The sequence below is a fragment of the Streptopelia decaocto genome (genome assembly GCF_964273445.1).
Source record: "Streptopelia decaocto genome assembly, chromosome: 18".
In the NCBI taxonomy this organism is placed as follows: Eukaryota; Metazoa; Chordata; class Aves; order Columbiformes; family Columbidae; genus Streptopelia; species Streptopelia decaocto.
Genome location: NC_138673.1, coordinates 8350391 through 8367519, shown reverse-complemented (window position 1 = coordinate 8367519; position 17129 = coordinate 8350391). Strand labels below are relative to the sequence as shown.

Genomic DNA, 17129 nt, shown 5'->3' with positions numbered 1-17129 from the left:
CAGCCCTAACACAAGTGAGCTACAGGTTTGCCTGCTAGCAAATAAAAATCATTGCGCCGGAGCAAATACCTCGCCTTCAAAGCAGAGTAAATATTCAGAGATTTCTGGCAGAATAATGTACCCCTCCTTGCTCTGGAGTAATTTCACGGCACATTAGTTATCAGTTTAGGCAAGTCATAAATCAGTGGGGTTTACCTGCCAGGGCTCAGGGGAGATGGAAATAACACAGCATGAGGCCAAACCTGCAACACCTCGTGTGTCATCTCTGGGTTTGGCCCAAATGGATCTTTCCAGACCCATTACTGAACAAACTCACTCCACATCATGCAAGGAGGAGGAAGGCACAGCAGAGTCCCGGCGATGGGGAGCTCACGGCCATGTACAACAACAGCAGAGCCCAAACCTGGGGACCAGCACAGCCCAACATGTAGCAGGAGGCTCCGTGGCACACGGGCGAGAGCTAAGTCAGCGAAATTCAGCAAATCTGCATTTTTGCTCAAGAGCGGAAGATGAAGCCGCCGGTTTCGGAGCCTCAGCATTTCCACCTGCCCTTTAATCAGCTGCTTCCCAGCCCCGCCGCCCCGTCCTCCCAAGTTCAAGCTGTTATTTTATTTTTATCACAGAAGGGGGCCCGTGGCTTAGCCTGCTGGATTTGGCAATTTATAAAACAAATTAAAAGCTTGGCGTGAAAACAGACTCCGGGCAGGAAATACTGACAAAGCCTCCTGTCCCCTCGGCGCTGCAACCTGCCCCAGGGGCGAGGGCAGCGGGGGGCCCCGCTCCGGCAAGATGGGCAAAACCCAAAAGCACCGTCACACGGCAGCAGACGCTTGTTTTGCAGTTGGGGACTAAAGTCCTGGTGGACCATGAGGAAACCTGGAGCAGTTCCCACTCACCTCGGAGCTGCCAGCAGATGGGAGGGCACAGACGGGGCTGCGTGGGTCCCCAGCCCTGCCAGGCTCCCACCCCAGCTCTCCTCCAGCCCTGGAGGGGTTTTCCTCTACACAGGGATGTTTTTTCATTGGTGGCGAGTCTTGATTCCAAAGAGGGATGTGGGAACATCAGCAGAATGTGCGCTAATTTCTTTAAAACGCGGCTGTATGGAGATGACAAGAGGGATCAGGGTAACGTGGGGTTTGGCAGCCAAGGTGCCGCGACGGTGCCGAGGGCAAGTGCTGCCCGAGCCAGGACCCAGCGGGCAGAGATGCTGAGGACACGTCCCCGCCGGAGCAGACCGTCTGTGGTCCCCGTTACCTCCCAGGGATGTGTCACTGGGCGATGGATCAGAACAGCCGTGAACTGCAGAATCATCTTGGTTGGAAAAGAGCCTCAAGATCATCGACTCCAACCATTAACCCAACACTGACACTACCCCATGTCTCTAAAAACCTCATCTCCGTGTCTGTTCAACCCCTCCAGGGATGGTGACTCCACCACTGCCCTGGGCAGCCTGTCCCAATGCCCGATAGCCCCTTCTGGGAATAAATAGTTCCCAATATCCAACCTCAACCTCCCCGCAGCCCACAGCAGCTCCATGTAAACCCCCTGGGAGCCAGCCCTGGGCTCCTGGAGCGGGCAGCACGCCGAGCCAGCGGCCACACAAGACAACACCAACACACTAGCACAGGTCTCACCGCTCCTGCAACCCACCAGCAGCACATCCAGCCCGGCTGCAGGAGACCCAGCATCTCCAGCCCAAAGCCTCCACACTGCAGGGATGCACCCAGCTCCGAAAAGAGCCCCCACAAAGCAGTCAAACCTTCTCCACTTGCCTTCCCCCTCCCACCTGTCCTCGCAGCTGAGATGCAAATCGATTGTGCTCTTAATTAGGGGAGCGAGTGCCTAAAAAAGAAAACGGCAGCAATTAGACTCGAAGCGCTCTTCCTAGATGTATTTAACTCAACTGGGCTATTCTGAACGCTGCCCTCTAATCACACAGGCTGCAAATAAAAAAATACAAATAAATGTGTTTGTCAGGCATTACAAAGGCAGCTTTGCACTCTTCAGACAGCAGGCAGGATATATCATCATTATTACAATTATTCTGCTCCAATGATAAAATAACCATTAGGAGAACTGAACTCATTAGCAGGTTCTGACCCTCCCTCCCCTCCCTGAATTGGGAGAGATTGATGGGAAGATGCTGACCAGGGTCTGGCATTTAACACGGGCTCTAAAAAGGAAGATAAATCTGACTTGCACAGGAATGCAGTCTCTTCTCCCACTAACCTTTGGGCATTTTGATTAATTCAGTGGGCCACAAAATTATGAGAGGCCAGCATAACCGGCAGATGTGTCTCTGGGCTTAGCCGTGGGATAGAGCGAGCGCGCCGGCGGGCAGCGCCGCGTCCTGGCACAGCACCGCTACCCCCCTTCTTGGTGGAGTCGGCAGAAATTGTTTATTAACTGACATTTCCCATCAGCGCCCAGGGTGATGGGGAGGCTGAAGTAGCTTCTATTTATACCTGCGGGATGAAAGGCAAAAGGAGGCGATAAATCTGTGCTCTGCTCCCTTAGCCAGCCCCTGTCCTTGCAGGCGATGTGCCCTTGTCTGGCCCACGCAGGGCGGCAGATGCGCCCCCTCGGTGGCCTGGGACACCCCAGGGAGAAGAGCTGCTCAGCACAAGAGATGCTCAAGACATGGAAGAGGCACCAACATTCGCCCAAAAGCTTTGGCAAAGAAGGAAGCGATGATTGAGTGTGCTCCTTACCTTCGAAAGTCCGGGAAGCTTTCGCATCGCGACTGCCATTAGGAAGCCCAGCAAGGCTCTACACTGGCAGAAATTGAGGTGTGCACAAAGAAACCCACTATAGAACTAATTAAAAAGAAGTCCAAAAGCCTTAAGTCCCTCTGCTTATCACCATTGCTGCTCCCAAGATAATCTGCTCATGGATTTTGTGCCAGGGAGATCAGAGTGGAGCAGTAAAAAGACTGCTGGGGATTGTCTGGATTAGCTCTCCCTTACAGAAAGCACAGGTTCAGTAACCTTCAGGCTGGGTATTTTTTAATGCACTATAAAAGATAGGTCCCTATTCTTCCATTGCTTTAATTTTCCTCTGCAATGGAGATAATTTTAAAGGTCCTGAAAAGCAGCAAGTAATTCTGTGCACTTACAGCCCCATGTAAAACGTCGGTAAATGACTCCTCAAGAGGAACAGAAATTATTTCTTGCCATTTCCAAGCAGGGCTGCTGAAATCGCTTTGCCGGGTGGCTGCGTGCGCTCCTGCCTTCCCACCTGTGGCAGCACCTCATCCCGGCCCATCGGCACCAGGACAATTCAAGGACTGAGCCGCTGGGCCATGGGGAGCCCCGAAAGCCCCCAGGGTCACCCCAGAAAACAGCACCATCAGCCCCAGCAGCCTCCTGAGTTTGCCCAGCACCCACAGCGCTCCCGCTCCCTGCACAGACCTGTTTGGGCTGACGCTCAAGGCTCGTGTTACTTTACAGGTCTTTTCAGCGATGGATCCTGCAAAGTGCTGAGTCGAAGCGCTGCAGACCCTGATGGCTGCGAGTCCCCAGGTCTGACAGTAGCACCGACCTGTGGCACAAACCCACAGCCACAGGCACCACTGAGGGCTTTGGCATCGGCTGGAGAAGGTGGCGGAGGCAGGTGGAAACAGGACACTTCTGAAAGTCAGCATCACCAGCAGCTACTCCATGAAAAACGTGTCCTGTGGAAGGTTCTGGCATGTGTCCAGGGGGAGCTCACCACGCTGGGACACAGACATGCCCATCGGCATCTGGACCATGTGGTGCCAGTTGGACTCTGGTCAGGGCAGGACATTCCCAGTCCTGCACAAAAACCCAGCGGGGACCAGCACACGGGCAGAACCTCCTTCCTCAGGAGCTCCACGGAAGTGCTTGAATTCAACATGACCACGAGTGAGGAATGAGTACAACTCCTCTTCCTTGTAACTGCTCCCTGCCTTGTCGTGGATTTTTCACTTAAAATCTACAGCAATTAATAGTTCTTCATTTTGGCGACACAGCGCCAGCCCCTGGCAAGCTCTGGAGCAGGGAGATGCTGCTTTGTGAGGCTGGTTGATGGATGCTCATCAGCTCTTCTGTCTTCTCCAGGAGGAGTGTTCAGATGAACACTTATCTGCTCAGAACAGTTCAGAGATGCAATTATGTTTTACAGCACTAAATGGTCCCTGATGTCAGCAGCAATTAGACTTTCAGCAATTTCAATTTAGAGATGGCCTTCAAATCTCTTCCTCTCTCTCCCTTTAATGAAATACAGTATTGCAATTAACAACCCCCCCAAAATTGCCTTCAGTGTTAAATACAAAGATGAAAGATTCGGGAACCCCCTGGGCTCGAGCGTGTTGGAGCGAGGGGTGTCAGTGAGGGGACAAGAGCAGCAGCAGGGAAGGGAGGATCCTCCTCCAGCCGAGTATCGTCCTGCACGTGGGGACCAGGGGACGGTGAAGGGCTGGGGACGCTGCTGGGAGGGAGGCAGCCAGGCAGGAGCAGGGCCCCCTGTTAACCAGGAGCCATGTGGCTCCTTCATTAGCAGATGGGCTCTTCATCAGCCATCTGGGGGCTGAAGGCTCCTCAGTGGACCAGGAGCATGTGCAGCCTCTGCCTAGATCACCGGCGGGGCAGGAGAGGGTGAGAGCTCACCCCATGCCAGCGCCGTCCCGATCGATACCTGCGTATCCCGCGAGAAACCAGACAGGAGCTAATTCAAATCACCTCAATTAACACCCGTGTCTCCCTTGGGAGGGCTACAAGCTCCCTGATGCCCTTAAACTGGGGTACAACACCACCTGGTACCTAAACACACGTCCTTGGTGCGGGCAGCTCCAGCCGTGCTGTGGCTGGCAAAGCCACGCTCCAGGCTCTGCTGAAATCAGCGGTGGCTTGTTTAGTTTCCTGAGTCAAAAACACTTGTTCTGGCCTTATCTGGATTGAAAAGACGATTCAAAGGTTATAAATAGCAGTAGCAGCATATGCTAAGGAGCTGCGTTTCAGAAGTAAATATCCTCATCGTCTCAATGCACATTTCCCCTCGTCGTCTCTCCTGCCTCCTCCCAACTGGCCAAAAGCATCACCAGGTGACTTGCAAACCCTGCACCCCTTAAGACCTTCATTCTTTTATACATCTTCAGGCAGCCAGTAATTAATATCTGCATGACGGCTTTGCTTGCCTAATTACCTTCTTCGCTCAAAATTAGAGTCTTCCTAAATAACTTCTGTGGCGCTGCTTGCAGCAGGCGCCACGAGCAGCTGCGCACCAGGACAGGCCTCTCAGCTGTAGTTTGGAGAAGTTGTCTTAGGCTGCTGCAGCTCAGGAGCTCACGAGCCCGCTCCTGCCATGAATACAGCTGGGTACACTGTACAACTGGCTGCGTTTGTACATGTATAACCAGCCCCGGAGCACTGACAGGAACAGTATGGGGCAGCTCTGCCAGAAACGCCAGCTCCCGCTGCAGCCCCTGCTCTCGGGCTGCCTCCCCATCCCAAAACCCAGAGCCAAACCTGGACAGAAGAGGGAGGAAATTCCAGCACCGCAGCCTCACTCCAAAACCGAACAGCGGCTCTGGGGAACAGAATATTTTGTCAAGGGCTAGTAACTAGCTTGCACAGGATTTCAGAGACCTTTAAAGATCTCTCGGGTACAAATTCCCGCTGGTGCTGCAGCCGGGAGATCACAGCCACCCGAAGGCAGCGACTTATGTGGAACTGGGGTGATGGGAGGCGAGACCCAGCTCCTCGCAGGTGGCACATTGCCACCTAGCTGGCATTTGCTGATTTTCCTTGTGAGTCAAGTTCTCTTGGCAGCGGGTGGGACACATCCCTGGTGACTGGAGACCCCAGGGGACAGGGCAGTGCCAGGGGAACCAAAGGTGAGGTGAGGGTGTCCCTAGGCAGTAGGAGTGAATCCTCCCCTTTCCAGCCCTAAATCTGGGCTGGTGCTCTCAGCTCACAGCAGAAGTCAGCGCAAGTCCAAGGGCACCAAACTGCCCTTCCGTGGCGTTTGCACCAAACGTGTGTTTGCCCAGCTCTCCTGCCCCACTCCCCCTCCTCAGCAGCTCCGTTGGGGACACACCTGCTGTGGGACGAGCCCCACTCTGTGCAGCTTGAGCTCGGTCCTGGAGTGTCCCTGCAGAGGGGGCACAGAGGAGGCACAGAGCAGCGATGAGTCCCTCTCCCAAGGGCCCTGGGACAGCAGACGGTGCCAACCACAACCCTGCAAACCCTCGCAGCCGTGCTGCTGGCGGGTCTGATGGGAAGGGCTGCTCCCAGAGCCAGCCCCGATGTCTGCTCATTATCTGCTCTGTTAGCTCCCTGGCCCTGCCTGTTCCCCGCTTCTCGCTGCATGCAACAGGCTGGTTATGGCTGCCCCACGGGGACCACGCTTGTTTTCCTCAGCATCTCCGCAGCTCCGGAGCTCTGCAGGGCTGCATTGTGGTGCCCCACACGTCCCAGAGCCACCAACCCGAGCCTCTGTATCAGCCTCCCAGCAACCAGTGCCACCCACCCATGGCAATGGGTGCCCTCCCATCGCACCTTGGCCGGGTCTCTGCCCATCTCTGGAGGGATTCCACCTGCCTCCTGCAGCCCTGGGGTTCTTGGCTTTCCAAAGCACCAAACACACACATGCACACACACACATCCCTGCTCCCTCTGTATGTCAAACTGCTGGGTCAGGCCACTCTGCTTGGATGGGAGCAGCCACTGATGCTTCTCCCAGGGTTGCCCCCACCCCAGGCAGAGGTTGTCGGGAGGACAGGAGCTCCTGCGGCTCCGCAGGCACCTCCCGGGGTTGCTGGTGGGGTCAGTAAAACCGTTCAGCAGAGGAGTGAGGAATGCGGTGCCGGGAGCCAGCCGGGTGAGCTGCAGAGGGGCAGGCAGGACCCAGCCTGCAGCACTGAGCTCGGGCAGGGACGGCGGCAGCTCCGGTCCAGCCCCTGCCTGATGCCACCCGGCAGCACCGCGGGGGCTGAGCAATGTCCCCCACCCCTGTCACCCGCCAGCCTGGCGCTGCTGGTAACACCAAGGCGGACAAGTTACCCTGGGCAGGGGAAACTCAGACAAATGCTGCATTTGCCCAGGCAGGGGCAGCTCCGCTCCTCCCAGCCAGGGGCAGCTCCGCTCCTCCCAGCCAGCACCATTGCTTTGGTGTCGGAGAAGGGAAACCTGCAGGCACGTGGGACAAATGGGAAGAAGCCGTCCCCTCCTCCTAAATGGACCTGCCACGGCCAAATCCCTCTGCCTGCAGCTCTCCGGGGGCTGCGCTGGAAGCATCTCTAGGCAAGACACGCTCCTGCCCAGGGAGCCCTCGACTTGTGGCTGCTGCACTCGGGCTCCGACATCACTGTCCCCAGAGACCTCAGTCAACTCCCCAAGCCCCCTCTGTCACCAGAGGGAACTGACACCACCTAAACCCCAACGCTGTCCTGCCGTACAGGCAGAGACAGGTTTCCCAGGGGAAATTTAGTGCAGGTGACTAATGCAGCAGCCCTGAACCAACCGCTGGGGCCGTGGGGGAGCTGAGAGACTCTCCCCAGCGTAGCTGATGGCTCGAGTCAGGCTGCACAAACCCCCTCCAGGCTCCCTGCCTGGGAAATGGGGCCAGAGAGCCCTCAGCCAGCTTTGCAACTTGGCTGCTAAACATGGAGGAGAGACAGTCTCATCCTGCACATTTATGCCAACTGGGGCCCTGAGAGCGGCTGGGACCATCCCGTGCTGTCCCCAGAGATGTGGTACCGGCAATCCCATCTCCCAGAAAAATCCACCGCATCTGGCAAAACAGCCGCAGCAGTTTGCCTGACACCTGTTACGCTGCAAGAAACACTCTTCCTACCACCAGCCAGGGCGAGACAAACACCCGCCAGCTCCTGGCACCGAGCTGAGCCACTTCCAGCATCGCTGGTGAGGCTGAATGCAAACAGCAGCACCCTGGGTGAGCTTCCCACCAGCCACCCAGGGGAAGTGCTGTCCCCAAGCGCTTCAGCTCCCACACACACCTCTGGCCTTGAAGCCCAGTTGCTCCCGTTTCTATTGCCAGGATGAGCAAACACAACCTAATAATTAGAGCAGCAAATAGCCCAAATCTGGTTAAAGTCGCTGTTAACTGCCTGGCTGGGACATATGCGGCTTAGCAGAAATGCTCTCCCTGGGAGTGCAGCGGCTCTCGCCTCCTCCAAAGAGAGTGTGACCCCAGCACCGGGATGGGGAGAGAGGGAGTGTCCGTTTTGGGCTCACACCCAGAGCCACAGCCTCTCTCGGCGCCATGGCCGGGCTCGGCACAGTGGACATGGGGGTGGCCGTGCTGCCTTCCAGCAAGCGCAGCCCTTCGGGGAGCTCTCCCTGGGGTCACGCTCCAGAGTCCGGCATTGCCGGCATTGCTGGCAGCAGCCCAGGCCAGCCCAGTGCCCGGCAGCCGGGGAGCAATGCCGAGACAGGGCTGTGACATTCTGCACAGGGAAAGCCACCGCCTGCCCGGCGCTGGGCCATAAACAGCTCAGCCTCCCCCTTCCCCCAGGACCAGCACGCAGCATGGCTCAGCAGCACCAGCTCCCTTCCTTGGCTTCTCCTGCCTTCACACTTGGTGCTCAGCCTCTCGCAGGGTCTGGCTCCTGAGGGCTGGGCTGAACACAGACCTTGGTTTTCAACCGACCTCCAGGAAAGAGATGCTATCCCAGCCAGCGGGGCTGGCAAAGCCAGACAGCAGCTGCTGTGCAGCCTGCGAGCTCCACCGAGCTGGGTGGGAAGGACGTTTTGGGTGGGGAGGGGTTAAACCTCACTGCAAACACCTGCATCGACCAGAACCAAAACCTTCCGTTCAAAATTCCAGCCCCCTGGTATTGTGCAGGGCTCTGTCTGCAGCTGGAGGGTGAGGAATGACACGCCGGAGTTTGCCAAGGGAGAGGGCAGAGATTTTTTCCAGGCGAAATTTGTCATTCCAAACATATCTCGCCGATCTGGAGCTGGGCGATGCTGGAGCGTATCGCCAGCTAATCAGCGGGGTGGCTGGAGCAGGCTGTACCACCGCGAGGGATTAACCACCGGGGCTGAGCCCAGCTGGCAGCCTTTGGAGGCACAGAGCTGAGCAGGGACGAGGCAGAGAAGTGCACCAACCACAACGGCAAAGCACAGCAACTGGTGGCTCTTGGGAGACTTCCCCAGTTTGGGTTCAGCGGCCAGCCTGGCTGCAGCAGGGACACTCCCAGGGCCTCCCTCCACCCAGGGGCAGCACCCAAGGTGCTGTGACATCCTCCCCAGCTGCAGCCGAGGGATTCTCACTGCTGCAATGTAACCCCAAGGATGGAGAGCGTGGCCGGGAAGGGCGCACGGCTCAGGCGGCGAGATGGGGAACCAGTCCCAAGACCCACCCTTGCTCCCAGCACCCACCAAACTCCCAGGGAAACTTAGAAACTCACTGCAGTCGTCCGACTCGTAGCCCTCAGGGTCCACCACTTCCTCAGGCGCTGGGCACTTGGCTGGCTGCTCGGCGGGTGTCGTGCCATACGCCCCAAAAAGCTGGTCCACGTCCTCGTCCTCTTCGCGGGGGCCCTCGGCGGGGCTGACGGAGGGCTGGCTGACAGCGGAGCGCAGGGAGCTGCTGCGGCCCACGGCGGCGGGGAGCCCGCGGGGGAAGCGGGGGAAGTAGTCGGAGATCTGCTTGATGGGTTTGATGGGGCCGGGGCAGACATCAATAGCCATGTGTTCCTGGATACTTATGGTCATTTTCTCTCCTTTTCGGAGTGTCATGCATGCGGCTGTCGGCGTCAAGCCCCCCCGAAGAAGCCCGGACCACGCAGGAGGGAGCCGTGAAGTTTCTGCTGGGGGAAGCGGAGGCAGGCGGGGGAGGAGGCTCCGGCGGGCACCTTACGTGGTTCTCGCGCCCTGAGCCCCAGACGCCGCACGCATGCTGCTGCCGGCTCTCGCACAGCCCCTGCTCCTGCCAGCGCTGCCTGTGAATAAGTGAGCGAGACAGAGAGACGGATAAGAGGCAGGGGGTGGGCTCTCGGGTGATGTCACCAGCTAGCAACAAAGCGGTACCCAGCAGCGGAGGAATGAGGGCTGTGGCCAGCCCGCCGTCCTGGCCACACGGCCACCAGCGTGGGCAACCAGCCCCCTGCCCCTCCCCCAGAAAAGCCCCATCGTGCCCGGGGGGAGCAACGCAGAAGTTGGGTGGCAGCCCAGCTCCCCACACCCGCTCCCACATCTCCCTGCCAAAGCGGGGTCTGTCCCCACCAAACCGCTCCGGAGTGGGAAGGTCACGGTGTAGGGTCAGAAGGCGCTGTCCTGTTGTGTCACATCCCCAGAGGGGGACATGGGGCTGTCCCAGCCCCTGGGGACCATGGCAGCCCCCGTGCCGCCCCGCTGGCTGTGGGGCCGTGCCGGGAGATGCTCTCTCGCATACTGAGCAGGGGCGCGGGTGGCACGCTGCCCGTTCCTGGCTCCAGCCGCACCGCTGCTCCTGGGGACAGCCCAGGTCTCGTGTCCTCCTGCTGTAGCTGGCCCCAGCCCGCAGCAACGTCCCCACCGGAGCTCAGCACGAGCTGCACGCAGCTTCTGGGGCTGGGAACGCACCGGGGACTGAAGCAACACATGGCACTCACTCACAGCCCGGCCGGCACAGTCTCCCACAGCCAGCACAGAGCAACGCAGCAGGTAAAGCATCGCAGAGGAGCGAGCGATGGGCTGGGCCAGGGCCCACAGCCAGCGTGGACACACTCAGCATCCCCCTGGCAAACCTTTCCAGGCAGGGACAGAACCCTGTCACCAGCTGGGAAGGGGACAGGCTCCCCACAGCCTGCCACAGGCTCCACGGTAAATGCTGAGCTCTGGTTTGCTCAGGGAGTTGGTCTCAAACTGGTGCTTTTACCTGATCTTCTCTTGTGTTCAAATGAACAAATCGGTGGTTCCACAAGCTACTGGCAGTGGACTTTTGAGCAAGGAGTGCCAGAAGAGAAATACCATGAGAACACGGTGCAAAATGCTGCACAGAAACGCACCCTCCCCAAGAAAATGTGTCTGAAATATTTCACAGGGGCAACTCCCCCAGTGCACTCCTTCTGCTGGCTCAGGCGCGAAGCTGGGACACCGTGTGTATGCTGGGCACCCACCACCCTGTCTGCTGATCACAGCCGGTACCGCCAGGTAACCTGACAACACACAGATCCCATCGCAATGCACAGCGAACTGCAGTCTCCTGCAGCTGGCATGCAGATGTCTATCAAAAATAAAGCTTCCTTCTTCAGAGGATTTTCCCCAGAACCCAGCAAAATGACACCCAACCTTTTTGTCTCATGAGGAATTCAATTTTCATTCAGATTTCGGTAAATGTTAATGAACGTCCCTGACTCACAACATACTGACACTAGGCAAACTAACCTAATTTGCCTCTTGCTGGGAAGCAAACATTTCTCTCCTGAAGCATCTAAACCTGTCATCGCTCTGTACCTGGGCATGATGCACATGGATGCTCTAATGACCTGGGAGAACAGGAGGCTGCTCAGCCGCTCCTGCCTCCTTCTGCCGTATTTTCATTTCGAGGTGGCTCCCGCGTCCTGCACAGAGGTGATCTGTGCTGCAAACTGCTTTCCAACAGTGGACCCGGCCTGAGACAGTCCAGCCCCCGTACCCCACATCCATACAACTAAATTAAACAGTATTCCCTGAAAACAAAACAATTCCAGAACGAATATGAGGCCTTGGTATATTAATTCAGATAGAAATGCCACCTGCTTCGCATTCTTGCGGTCGAGGCTGAAAACCTCGATGGCAAGACGATGGGTCAGAAGATGAGGCGACACAAAGAGCTGCCGCCGGGTTTGGAGCAGCCTGCTTGTGCTCATCCACACAGGCTTCATCTTTGGGTGCAGCATCCAGGATGCGCTGTGGACTCAGATAGAACGAAGCAAAAATTGGGCCTGATGCCCAGAAAATAGCAGCAATTCCCTCTGAGAAAGGGCAAACAAATAAATAAATAAAATCAAGTTATATATGAGAGCCTAATGTCGTTAGTGTTGTTACAGAAGCATCATTATTTCCAATGTTTCCTCAAAGAGCACAGGACTCAAATAGAAAAGGATTGTTTTTCAGGTCAGAAGATCAAGGCTCTGGGAATGAAGGTGAAGCCTGCACTCTGCCTCCTCCCGTGGGGTGCAGCATCCCAGCCCCTGTGATCCTGGGATCTGCCCCGGCCGGGATCAAGGCGCAGCAGCGCCCAGGGGAGACGCTCAGCTCAGCCTGGGATGCAGAGAGCAATGGGTGATGATGGGGCAGGGTGCACGTGGGGCCAGATTGAGGGCAAAGCAAAGCCAAAGCAGGCAAATCTCCCTGCTGCCAGGGCAGGAGTGGCCCCCAAGGGAAGCGCCGTCCCCAGACCCCAAAGACTGAAAGAAATAAAAACAAGACTTACTGCTAATAGCCCAGATGGGACTTTCTAGTCTCTGACCGATCCCAAGCCTACTGAAAGCAGCTGGAGCCTTTCCTTAGATTTTAATGAGTCCCAAAGCAGCTCGTTCTTGACAAACAGCACTTTTCCTACCATCTCACACTGTCTGAATGTTTCCTCCTCGGCTGCACAGCCCAATATTTACCGAGGGCTCCCCAAATGTGGCTGGGGCTGGCTGCTAAACCAGGCGCTCACATCCATGACAGTGACAACACAGAAGGTAAAAGGGACAAAAATAGAGTTGGGCTGGGAGACAAAAGCAGGGCTTGGAGATACAAAGCCAGTTTCCAGGTAAAGCTTTTAATTCCCACCGTCTGTCTAATGCCCTGGAATGTGACTTGATTTGATCCCTTGCTCTGCCGGGGTGATTCAGACCTGCTGCACTGCCCACATACATGGCCTTTGCTTCCCCAAAGAGGGGGACACTGCCTTCCTCGCCAGGCCAGGAAGAGTGGAGGGAGAGAGAATTTAAACATCTCACGGCTGCTTTCAGCAATGGGATGGACAGCTCTGCCTTGGCGGGGAGCAGAACCACTCTGCAGGGGGATGCTCCATCCCTGGAAGAAGGGATGACCTCTTTTGGAGAAGGTGAAAATCACCATCACAGGGTCAACATCAATGCAGGAACAGGATGATGGAGAAGAACACATCGTCCCTGTCAACAGCTGTGACTCCTCCCAGTGGCACCCGCAAGTCGTGACAATGTCCCGAGCTCAGCACAAGCAACACCGCACTTCAGCAGCTCGTTCTGAAGTGCAACAAACTGGTTCAGCTGCTCACATCAGAAGGAGCTGCGGGCTGGTGTGCCAAAAGCATCCAATATCAAGAGCTGGGACGTAGGATGCAGGAGTTATCTTTAAACAGGGAGCACAAGTGGAGACTGAAACACATCGCAAACAAAGCCTGCGCCACTAACTCACCCCGTGCCCTGAGTGGTGCAACACATCAGTCCAGCTTCCTTATGCCAGCAGGGAGCCGTCTTGCCAAGGAGCATTCCTGCAGCAAACAGAACAGTAGCTTGTACATTAAACACATCCAAAAATACAGGCTGTCCTCAGGACACTGTTCAACCACATTTCTTTCAAACACTAAGCATCAAATTCTGCTGTTAGTTACTCCTGGTTTAAATCGACAAGAACGATGGTTGATGCCAGTTTAATCAATTCCTTTCAAAACGAAAAATGTAGCAGCAGAACTGCACATCCCCATCGCTTACCAGATATTCAATGACTGACCCACTGGTTCTTTATTTAATATGTTGTCAGCTCAAACTCAAATGATCTCATGAAAACCCTCTGCTGCTGAAGAAGACACAAGCCTGAAAAGTGCAGGAAGAGCTGATGCCAAATTAAAGGCTCCGTTTGGAGGAACTACTGGATCTCACTCAGCCTTGAACTCAGGGGGACCCACTGCAGGTTGGGAGCAGGGAGGTTTGACCGTCAACCAGGCAGCACCAGCCCTGGCTTTCTTTTTGCTTATTCTCAACCATTTTAAGCCTGTATCAAGCCACAGCAAGAACCCACAGCCTTAGGCATGGGAAGGTGCCAGCAGGTAGTGCCAGCTCAGCCTGGCTGCAGGGCAGGACCAGGGGATCCCCAACCTCTCTGTCCCTGTGGGGTGACTCGGGACCTACGTTATCTTCAGTCCACCCCACTGTTAGGTATGAAACATATTTATTTCTTCTTCAAATGAGCTTAGCCCTGGCATGGCTGTGCGCATGGGAAGGGGGTTAATTGAAAAGCAACATGTGCCTTGCTCCTTGGCTCACACAAAGCGCTGTCTTGTGGCTGATGTGCAGAGCCTGCAACAAGGCTGCTTCCACCAAAAGATCTCTGCCCTCCATTGCTGGGTGGGCTTGGCTGAGCCCGATGAGGGCACTGCAGACCCTACCTGGTTAAAAACCCTTTGCATTTGCTAAATAAAGCAATAATAATAATGATAACTAGGAAACTTGGCTAAATAATCCTAAGAGGCTTACTCCAGGCTGTGCAGATTAAGGCTCCCCAGCAGCACCGATATCCCGGTGCACCCTGGCCTCCACCGCTCCCCTGCACGAATAATATTCGAGGTTATCTGTGCTCAAACAGGCCCTGCTAACAACCATCATTTGACCAGATTTAACTAGCAATTACTAGCTGCGAACAAAATCACTGTGGTAAAATACAGCCCACACTCTCTTACAAACCAGACACAAACAAACCCTTTCAGAACGCCAGGCAAAGGGCAAATGCCAGCAAGACAGAGCCCTCTCCCCTCAAAATATTGCTTAAGATTCCCAGAGACCTCATGAAACACCCAACTTATGGCAAGGGGGGATGGTGTTCTCCTTACCAGCACTTTGGTACCTGTAGATTGACTTGCAAAGGAGCTTCCAACAGGCCAGGAGGAGGTTGGGAGGCATCTGCTCTCTGTGCATCTTCTGCACCAGTCAGGATGGGCCCAGAATAGCTAAACTTTCAGTAGAGGCTGATGTTCAATGTGTAGCATATGTTGCCATTTCGATGTGAATCCCAAAATAGTTGGTGTTTTGTTTTGTCATTTTAATGCACTGGTTTTTGGAGTCCTGTGAAATGTCTGCTCTCCTGTTCAGGGAGGGAACACGCTGTGCCTGTGCACCGTCACATACCATTTCCAACACGCTGTTCACCTGCAAATCAACCAGAGTGGATAATCAGTTTTTGTAAATAGGGGTTATATGGAGCACATATTAAACACACACCAGTTTACTAGGGGGGAATCTGTGCGCAGTGAGAAGGGGACCAGCCCAGCCCTGGGCAAAGCAGGAGCCTGATGACCCAAAACACCCTCCTGCACAAACCCTCCCCGAACTGCCTTTGTCTTGCTTCACCCACACTGACATCCCATCTCACTGTCCAGGGACAGTCCTCAGGGATATTTTCTTAGGAATGAGCCTCCTTTGACTTTTTTCCACTAATCTCCCTCATGGTCTTTGGGTTCCCCCTAAGCCCAGAGCCTCAGCAGGGCTTTGCCACTGCGAGACCAGGCAAAGCCACGTTTCATTGTGCTGGCTCTTTTCGTTATGTGCCTGTAAGCTAAATGCAGACCCAATCCCTTGCACTCCAGGGAGGGGAGAGTTCTGCGTAGCATCAACTCTTATTACGCTAATTTTATCTGCTCTCAGTGCCTTTCCGAGCTGGAGTCAACGTCCTCTGAGATTATCCAACTGACGTGTCTTAGTAGTTTTATCCTGCTCTTACCTCTTCCCGACTGTCTCCCAGCTGCAGGTGGATGACAACATCACTTCTCAAGACTTTCCAGGCAGCCAAGAGCAAAACTTGATGTTGATTCTGCAGCAGCATGTTACGCTACGGTAGCTGGGACAAGCGCAAGTGTTGGCCCAAGGAGCTGCGCTCCGGCTGGGCACCGCTGCCTCCTGCACACCCAGCTCTGCAGACCCCACACACGTCCAGAAACGGAGTGAACATCAGCATTTAGGGCCTGGCCCCGTTGCCATGGAAATTGGTAGGCTTTCTGCTCACATTTTGGTGGGAGGAGGCATTGCAGGAGTCACCACTGGCTTCCAGAGTTAACACACATGAAGCCAAGCGAGGGCAGAAAGCGGCCGAGCTTTGGGAGGTCAAAGGGAGGGCTGCTCCCACCCCACGCTCCCAGAAGCTGGAGCTGGATGCAGAGGGAAAAGGCCACTGATAACCAGCAGCATCAAGATGCTGCACAGCGAGCTCCGGGGATTCACGAAATAACATCTTGGTTTTGCAGAATTAAAGAGCAATTTGGCTGCATTAAGAGAGCATTAGAGCTGCTCCTCTCCCACATACACATCAGGCTAACGACATCCTGTCAAAAGCAATCCAACCAAAGCCCCCGGTTTGAGCTGATACAGTAAATGTACCTGTCACAGCCCTGCGATGGCTGGCGGAGCTCTGCCCCGGCTGCTGCTCCTCCCGGCGTGACTGGGGCTTCTCCTGCCCATCCCTGGATCATGAGGCTCAACCTCACTGAGCTGCAAGGGAACCATCCACCAGCGCTGCCAGGGCCCCATCCACAAATCCCAGTCTCATGCCAGCAATGCAAAATGCAACACAAATAAAAGAGCAAAATGAAAAACCCTGGAGTCGTGTAAGAAGGGGAAATTTCCTATTATGGGGTCCGGCTGCTGGAGGGGAAAACAGCCCCAGCTTCCCTGAACCATGCAGGGCTGCCCACATTTGCACCACGGAGACAAACTTGCTCTTTTTGGGACTGCAAAAAGCCCCATGGACATACCCACCAGAGGTGCCTGGGAGCAATCCTGCTGGCTGGGGAGGCAGCGGGGTGATGCGCTGAGCCCTTCCCCGGGGCCGGCAGCTCCGAGCTCCGCGGCCATCAGCCGGCACGACGCCGCAGGAGCAGCCGGTGATGAGGACGCCCCGGCAAGTGGCTACACTGACACCTGCGGGTTCGCAGCAGAGAAATTGAGGCCACAGCTGAGATGAGCAGACTCTGCCCAGACAGCAACTTTACCAGCGGCACTGAGGAAGGCAAGGCAGCCTGCAGGATCCTGCTCCTCTCCGATCTATGGGCTGTTTAGCTGGCTGACCTTATGCCACCCAACCCAAGGCAATGCAGGACAAATTTCCATTCCACTCTGGGGAAGCCCAAACATTTTCTAGCCCTGTAGTGGAACAAGGGAAAACAAAACTGCAAAGGGCTAACCATCAGCAAAAAAACGGGGAGATGGAGGGTGAGGT

The 17129-nt window shown here is 55.6% G+C and overlaps 1 protein-coding gene across 1 annotated transcript in view; it reads right to left on the bottom strand.

Annotated features, from left to right (window-relative positions):
• DOC2B (double C2 domain beta) overlaps positions 1-14790 on the bottom strand; it is a gene marked incomplete at its 3' end in the record, with an annotated part of 33289 nt that extends 18499 nt beyond the window's left edge. Inside the window, exons 1-3 of the mRNA XM_082068641.1 lie at positions 14752-14790; positions 13341-13416; positions 9395-9928 (exon numbers count right to left, since the gene is read on the bottom strand). Coding sequence (XP_081924767.1) covers positions 9395-9725 — 331 coding nt within the window. The 5' untranslated portion in view covers positions 9726-9928; positions 13341-13416; positions 14752-14790. The remainder of the gene's footprint in view (positions 1-9394; positions 9929-13340; positions 13417-14751) is intronic.
• Between the last annotated feature and the right edge of the window lie 2339 nt (positions 14791-17129).